The sequence below is a fragment of the Onychostruthus taczanowskii genome, unplaced genomic scaffold (genome assembly GCF_017590055.1).
Source record: "Onychostruthus taczanowskii isolate IOZ18803 unplaced genomic scaffold, ASM1759005v1 scaffold584, whole genome shotgun sequence".
In the NCBI taxonomy this organism is placed as follows: Eukaryota; Metazoa; Chordata; class Aves; order Passeriformes; family Passeridae; genus Onychostruthus; species Onychostruthus taczanowskii.
This window is the reverse complement of record NW_024503502.1, coordinates 3,962-12,553: the sequence shown is the minus strand read 5'-3', so window position 1 is coordinate 12,553 and position 8,592 is coordinate 3,962. Positions and strand designations below refer to the sequence as shown.

Here is an 8,592-nt window from a genome sequence, read left to right as displayed (position 1 = left end):
GACACTGGGGACATTGGGGGGACATTGAGGACAGTGGGGGACATTGGGGACAGTGGGGGACAGTGGGGACACTGAGGGGACACTGGGGACATTGGGGGGACATTTTGGGGACATTCTGGGGACATCAGGGACAGGCTGAGGCCAGTGGGGGGAGGGCGTGGGCAGGGCCAAGTTTGGGGTCAGGGTCAGAGAGGGCAGTTGGGGGAGAGTCAGCGGTCAGTGGTCACTCAGGGGTCACTCAGGGGTCACTCAGGGGTCACTGGTCAGTCACTGGTCACTCAGTGGTCACTCAGGGTCACTCAGTGGTCACTCAGTGGTCACTCAGGGTCACTCACGCGGCGCTCCCTCTCAGGTAGAAGGCCGAGGCCTTGGCCAGCGAGTAGCTCAGGTCAGGGATGGTCAGGGATGGTCAGGGACGGTCAGTGTCACTCAGGGGTCACTCAGGGGTCACTCAGGGGTCAGTGGTCAGTCACTGGTCACTCAGTGGTCACTCAGGGGTCAGTGGTCACTCGGTGGTCACTCAGTGGTCACTCACGCGGCGCTCCCTCTCAGGTAGAAGGCCGAGGCCTTGGCCAGCGAGTAGCTCAGGTCGGGGTCCAGCGGCGTTCCCATGGGCAGCGCCCAGGGCAGCCCCGGGGCAACGGGGGCCAGCCTGGGGACGGGGACAGCGTCACACACGGGGACGGGGACAGCGTCACACACGGGGACAGCGTCACACACGGGGACAGCGTCACACACGGGGATGGGGACAGCGTCACACGCGGGGACAGGGACAGCGTCACACACAGGGACAGGGACAGGGACAGCGTCACACACGGGGACAGAGTCACACACAGGGACAGTGTCACACACGGGGACAGAGGTGACAGTGTCACACACGGGGACAGAGTCACACACAGGGACAGTGTCACACACGGGGACAGAGTCACACACAGGGACAGTGTCACACACGGGGACAGAGGTGACAGTGTCACACACGGGGACAGAGTCACACACGGGGACAGGGACAGCTGAGACAGCATCACACACCTGGGGACAGGGACAGCGTCACACACTGGGACAGCTGGGACACAAAGGCACACCTGGGCACACTTGGGGCCACACACACACTCCTGGCAGTGTCACACACACACCTGGCAGTGTCACACCCCAGTGTCCCAGTGTCACACACACCTGGCAGTGTCACCCCCAGTGTCACAGTGTCACACACACACCCGACAGTGTCACACACACACCCAGCAGTGTCACACCCTGGTGTCACAGTGTCAGACACACACCCAGCAGTGTCACACACACACCCGGCAGTGTCACCCCCTGGTGTCACAGTGTCACACACACACCCAGCAGTGTCACACCCCAGTGTCAGCATCACACACACACCTGACAGTGTCACACACACACCTGGCAGCGTCACACCCCGGTGTCACAGTGTCACACACACACCCAGCAGCATCACACCCCGGTGTCACAGTGTCACACACACACACCCGGCAGTGTCACACCCCGGTGTATGTCACCCCCCTGGTGTCACAGTGTCACACACACACACACCCGGCAGTGTCACCCCCGGTGTCACAGTGTCACACACACACCTGGCAGTGTCACCCCCAGTGTCACAGTGTCACACACACCCGGCAGTCTCACCCCCGGTGTCACAGTGTCACACACACACCCAGCAATGTCACCCCCCTGGTGTCACAGTGTCACACACACACACACCCGGCAGTGTCACCCCCGGTGTTACAGCGTCACACACACACCCGGCAGTGTCACCCCCGGTGTCACAGTGTCACCAGTCCCTCACCTGTAGCGCTGCCGTTGCTCTCTCAGGTGTCGCCGGCGCTGCCGCTGCAGCCGCGGGTGTCGCTCCATGGCCGGCGTGGTGGCTGCGGGGACACCGCGGGGACAGCGTCACAGCTGTCACCAGGTGCGTCCCCACCCCGCCAGGTGTGCCCCAGGTGTGTCATCAATGTCCCCAGGTGTTCCAGTGGTCCCCAATGTCCCCAGGTGTGTCATCAATGTCCCCAGGGGCCCCCAGCTGTCCCCAGGTGTGTCCCCAACTGTCCCAGGTAATGCCCAGGTGTCCCCAATGTCCCCACTGTCCCCAGGTGTGTCATCAATGTCCCCAGGGGTCCCCAGCTGTCCCCAGGTATCCCCAGGTGTCCTCAGCTGTCCCCAGGTGTGTCCCCAACTGTCCCAGGTATGCCCCACACACCCCAATGTCCCCACTGTCCCCAGCTGTCCCCGCTGTCCCTGGTGTGTCCCCGCTGTCCCCAATGTTCCCACTGTCCCCAGTGTCCCAGGTATGCCCAGGTGTCCCCACTGTCCCCAGTGTCCCTGCTGTCCCCAGGTGTGTCCCCACCTGTCCCCATTGTCCCCAGGTGTGTCCCAGGTGTCCCCGGTGTCCCCAGGTATCCCCAGGTGTGTCCCAGCTGTGTCCCCGGTGTCCCCATTGTCCCAGGTGTCCCCAGGTGTGTCCCAGGTGTGTCCCCGTGTCCCACCTGTGCCCTCGGGCAGCTCCCAGGTGCCGTAGCCCTGCAGCCAGCGGTAGCAGGGGAAGTGGAAGGGGCCCAGGGCAGTGACGTCATCGGGGTCACCTGCGGGGACAGCGCTATCACCTGGGGTGACGTCACCCAGAGTGTCACAGGCGTCAGCTGTGGGAGTGACGCCACCTGTGCTGGCACAGCTGTCACCTGGGGGTGACATCACCTGTACTGGCACAGGTGTCACTTTCACAGGTGCTGACGTCACCTGTGCCATCACAGTCACCTGTGCCACCACAGTGTCACCTGCAGTGTCCCCGCCCTCACCTGCGCTGGCAGTGCCGATGTCACCCTTGGTGTCACCCTCGGTGTCACCCTCGCTGTCCTCTGGCTCCTCCTCCAGCTCCTCCTCCTCGGTGTCACCTGTCCCCGCCTCCTCCTCCGTCACCTCGTCCTCGCTGTCACCTTCCTCCCCCTCTTCCTCCTCCTCGTCCTCGCTGTCCCCAGCGCTGTCCTCGCTGTCCTCATGTGCCACCACAGTGTCACCTGCAGTGTCCCCGCCCTCACCTGCGCTGGCAGTGCCGATGTCACCCTTGGTGTCACCCTCGGTGTCACCCTCGCTGTCCTCTGGCTCCTCCTCCAGCTCCTCCTCCTCGGTGTCACCTGTCCCCGCCTCCTCCTCCGTCACCTCGTCCTCGCTGTCACCTTCCTCCTCCTCTTCCTCCTCTTCCTCCTCCTCGTCCTCACTGTCCTCGCTGTCACCAGCGCTGTCCTCGCTGTCCGAGGTGTCCGGGGTGTCCGGGCTGTCCCCAGGGGTGTCCCCGGGGGTGTCCCCAGGGGTGTCCCCGGTCTGTCCCCACACGGTGACACTCTCCAGGTACCAGGAGCTCTCGGGGAGGCCCCCGCAGGGCTCCTTGTGCACCTGGAGCAGCAACAGGCGGCCCAGGGCACAGGGGACAGCCACACGGTACTCTGTCACCTGTATGGGGACATTGTCACTGTGTCATTGTCACTGTCACTATCACTGTATTACTGTGTCAGTGTCACTGTCGCTGTGTCACTGTCACTGTGTCATTGTCACTATGTCACTGTATCACTGTCACTGTGTCACTGTGTCAGTGTCACTGTGTCACTGTCACTGTGCACCTGGAGCAGCAACAGGCGGCCCAGGGGACAGCCACACTGTACTCTGTCACCTGTACGGGGACATTGTCATTGTGCCACTGTGCCACTGTCACTGTGTCACTGTATCACTGTCACTGTGTCACTGTCACTGTGTCACTAACACTGTGCCGCTGTCACTGTGTCACTGTGTCAGTGTCACTGTATCACTGTCACTGCGTCATTGTCACTGTGTCACTATCACTGTTACTGTATCACTGTCACTGCCACTGTCACTGTGTCACTGTGTCACTGTGTCATTAACACTGTGCCACTGTCACTGTGCCTGTGTCACTGTGTCACTGTCACTGTGTCACTGTTGCTGTATCACTGTTGCTGTGTCATTGTGTCACTCTCACTGTGTCACTGTGTCACTGTCACTGTGTCACTAACACTGTGCCGCTGTCACTGTGTCACTGTGTCAGTGTCACTGTATCACTGTCACTGCGTCATTGTCACTGTGTCACTATCACTGTTACTGTATCACTGTCACTGCCACTGTCACTGTGTCACTGTGTCACTGTGTCATTAACACTGTGCCACTGTCACTGTGCCTGTGTCACTGTGTCAGTGTCACTGTCATTGTGCCACTGCCACCATGTCACTGTGTCACTGTCACTGTATCACTGTGTCACTGTCACTGCGTTACTGTATCACTGTCACTGTGTCACTGTATCACTGTGTCACTGTCACTGTGTCACTGTCGCTGTGTCACTGTTGCTGTGTCACTGTTGCTGTGTCACTGTGTCACTATCACTGTCACTGTGTCACTGCGTCAGTGTCACTGTCACTGTATCACCGTCACTGTCACTGTATCACTGTTGCTGTGTCACTGTGTCACTGTTGGTGTGTCACTGTCACTGTCACTGTGTCACTGTCACTGTGTCACTGTCACTGTGTCACTGTTGCTGTGTCATTGTCACTGTGTCACTCTCACTGTATCACTCTCACTGTGTCACTGTGTCATTGTTGCTGTGTCACTGTCACCTTGTCACTGTTACTGTGTCACTGTTGCTGTGTCACGGTCACTGTCACTGTGCCACTGTGTCAGTCACTGTGTCACTGTGTCACTGTTGCTGTGTCACTGCCACTGTCACTGTGTCACTCTCACTGTGTCACTCTCACTGTGTCACTGTCATTGTTGCTGTCACTGTCACCTTGTCACTGTCACTGTTGCTGTGTCACTGTCACTGTCACTGTGCCACTGTGTCACTGTCACTGTGTCACTGTCACTGTGTCACTGTGTCACTGTTGCTGTGTCACTGTCACTGTGTCACTCTCACTGTGTCACTCCCACTGTGTCACTGTGTCATTGTTGCTGTGTCACTGTCACCGTGTCACTGTGTCACTGCTGCTGTGTCACTGTCACTGTGTCAATGTCACTGTGATACTGTCACTGTGTCACTGTCACTGTCACTGGGTCACTGTCACACGCTGTGCTGTGTCACCTGCACAGTGGGACACCTCTGGGGACATTGTTTCCAAACTTGGTCACCTGTATGGGGGCACTGGGGACATCACCGTGTCACTGTCACCTTGCTCTGCAGCCACTGCCACTGCAGTGTCACTGTCACCGTGGCTGTGCCACCATTGTCACTGTGACTGTGCCACCATTGTCACCACGGCTATGCCACCGCTGACACCACGGCTGTGTCACCGTTGTTGCCATTGCTGTGTCACCATGACTGTGCCACCACTGTCACCGTGGCTGTGTCACCACTGTCACCATGGCCAGGTCACCGTTGTCACTGTGACTGTGCCACCACTATCACCATGGCTCTGTCACTGCTGTCACCGCTGTCACTGTGTCACTGTCACCATGGCTGTGCCACCATTGTCACCATGGCCAGGTCACCGTTGTCACCATGGCTGTGCCACCATTGTCACTGTGACTGTGCCACCACTATCACCACGGCTCTGTCACTGCTGTCACCATGGCTGTGTCACCATGGTTGTGCCACCATTGTCACTGTGACTGTGCCACCATCACCATGGTTGTGCCACCATAGCTGTATCACCATGGCCAGGTCACTGTTGTCACTGTGGCTGTGCCACCATCGTCACTGTGACTGTGTCACCACTATCACCATGGCTGTGTCATTGCTGTCACCGTGGCTGTGTCACCATGGCTGTGCCACCACTGTCACCATGGCTGTATCACCATGGCTGTGTCACCATGGGTGTGTCAGCACTGTCACCATGGCTGTGTCACCATGGCTGTATCACCATGGCTGTGCCAGCACTGTCACCGTAACTGTGTCACCATGGCTGTGTCACCATGGCTGTGCCACCATTGTCACCATGGCCAGGTCACCGTTGTCACCATGGCTGTGTCACCGTTGTCACCATGGTTGTGTCACCATGGCTGTGTCACCATTGTTGCCATGGCTGTGTCACCATGGCCAGGTCACCGTTGTCACCATGGCTGTGTCACTGCTGTCACCATGGCTGTGTCACCATGGCTGTGCCACCATTGTCAGCGTGGCTCTGTTACTGTTGTCACCATGGCTGTGTCACCATGGCCAGGTCACCGTTGTCACCATGGCTGTGTCACTGCTGTCACCATGGCTGTGTCACCATGGCTGTGCCACCATTGTCAGCGTGGCTCTGTTACTGTTGTCACCATGGCTGTGTCACCATGGCCAGGTCACCGCTGTCACTGTGACGGCGCCACCATCGTCACTGCGACTGTGCCACCATGGCTGGGTCACCATTGTCACCAAGGCTGTGCCACCAAGGCTGTGCCACCATTATCACCATGGCCAGGTCACCGTTGTCACCATGGCTGTGTCACCATTGTCACCATGGTTGTGTCACCATGGCTGTATCACCATTGTTGCCATGGCTGTGTCACCATGGCCAGGTCACCGTTGTCACCATGGCTGTGTCACCACGGCTGTGTCACTGCTGTCACCATGCGTGTGTCACCATGACCGTGCCACCATTGTCACCGTGGCAGTGTCACCATTGTTGCCATGGCCGCGTCACCACTGTCACCACCACTGTCACCGTGGCAGTGTCACCACTGTCACCGTGGCTCTGCCACGACTGTCACCAGGGCCGTGTCACCACGGCTGTGCCACCGCCGCTGTGTCACTTTCGCTGCGTCACCGTTGTCACCATCACCGTCACCATCATCAGGCCACCGCTGTCACCGCTGCCATGTCACCGCTGCACTGTCACCGTTGTCACCGCTGCCACCTTCGCTGTGTCACCACCACCAGGCCACCACCACTGTGCCACTGCCACCACCGATACCCCTGGGGGACAACGCCACCGGTGTCACCATTGCCACTGTCATGGTGTCACCATTGCCGCTGTGTCACTGTTGTCACTGTCCTGGTGTCACCAGCGTCACCTCCATTGTGTCACCAGTGTCACCATTGTCACTGTGTCACCATTGTCACTGTCATGGTGTCACCAGTGTCACCTCCATTGTATCACTGCTGCCACCGTGTCACCATTGTCACCGTGCCACCGTTGTCACCATCCCTGTGTCACCATTGTCACCGTTGTCACTGCCATGGTGTCACCAGTGCCACCTCCATTGTATCACCATTGTCACGGTGTCATCACTGTCACTGTCATAATGTCAGCACTGTCACCTCCATTGTGCCACCACTGCCACCGTGTCACCATTGTCACCGTGCCACCGTTGTCACCATCCCTGTGTCACCATTGTCACCGTTGTCACTGCCATGGTGTCACCAGTGTCACCATTGCTGCTGCATCACCGTTGTCACTGTCATGGTGTCACCAGTGTCACCACTGTCCCTGTGTCACCGTTGTCACTGTCATGATGTCACCAGTGCCACCTCCATTGTGTCACCGGTGTCACCATTGTCACTGTGTCACTATTGTCGCTGTGTCACTGATGTCACTGTCATGGTGTCAACCATTGTGTCACCACTATCAACGTGTCACCAGCGTCAGCACTGTCACCATCACTGTGTCACTGCTGTCACCTCCATTGTGTCACCATTGTCACCGTTGTCACCGTGCCACCGTTGTCACCATCCCTGTGTCACCATTGTCACTGTTATGGTGTCACCAGTGTCACCACTGTCAATGTGTCACCCGTGTCACCATTGTCACTGTGCCACCGTTGTCACCATCCCTGTGTCACCGTTGTCACCGTGTCACCATTGTCACCATTGTCCCACTGTCACTGTGTCACCCGTGTCACCATTGTCACTGTGCCACCGTTGTCACCATCCCTGTGTCACCATTGTCACTGTTATGGTGTCACCAGTGTCACCACTGTCAATGTGTCACCAGCGTCACCATTGTCACCGTGTCACCATTGCCAGTGTCACCATTGTCACCCTTGTCACTGTCACTGTGTCACCCATGTCACCATTGTCACCGTGTCACCAGCGTCACCGTTGCCACCGTGTCACCATTGTCCCACTGTCACTGTGTCACCCGTGTCACCATTGTCACCGTGCCACCGTTGTCACCATCCCTGTGTCACCGTTGTCACCGTGTCACCATTGCCACCGTGTCCCCATTGTCCCACTGTCACTGTGTCACCCGTGTCACCATTGTCACCGTGCCACCGTTGTCACCATCCCTGTGTCACCGTTGTCACCGCCACCACGTCACCACTGCCACCCTCACCGTCACCTCCACTGCGCCACCGTTGTCACCATTTCCGCGTCACCGCTGTCACCTCCCTCGTGTCACCGCCGTCCCCTCCCTTGCGTCACCGCTGCCGCCCCCGCTGTGTCCCCATTGCGCCACCGCTGTCCCCGGTGTCCCCATTGTCCCCAGGGCCACCCACGCAGTGTCACCCGCCCCGGCCACGCCCTGGGTGTCACCCAGCGTCCCCTCCCCCTCAGCCCGGGTCCTTTTGGGGACATTTGGGGACACCTGGGGCCCTTTTTGGGGCATTAGGACACACAACCCCCCCCAATCCCCCCCAATGTCCCCAAATCCCCCCAATGTC

The 8,592-nt window shown here is 58.8% G+C and overlaps 1 protein-coding gene across 1 annotated transcript in view; it reads right to left on the bottom strand.

The window, feature by feature from the left end:
- Window positions 1-464: 464 nt before the first annotated feature.
- Window positions 465-8,592, bottom strand: part of LOC121343231 (polyunsaturated fatty acid lipoxygenase ALOX15B-like) — a 9,813-nt gene continuing 1,685 nt past the window's right edge. The window contains exons 2-5 of the mRNA XM_041418213.1: window positions 3,051-3,462; window positions 2,502-2,597; window positions 1,805-1,886; window positions 465-652 (exon numbers count right to left, since the gene is read on the bottom strand). Coding sequence (XP_041274147.1) covers window positions 532-652; window positions 1,805-1,886; window positions 2,502-2,597; window positions 3,051-3,462 — 711 coding nt within the window. The 3' untranslated portion in view covers window positions 465-531. The remainder of the gene's footprint in view (window positions 653-1,804; window positions 1,887-2,501; window positions 2,598-3,050; window positions 3,463-8,592) is intronic.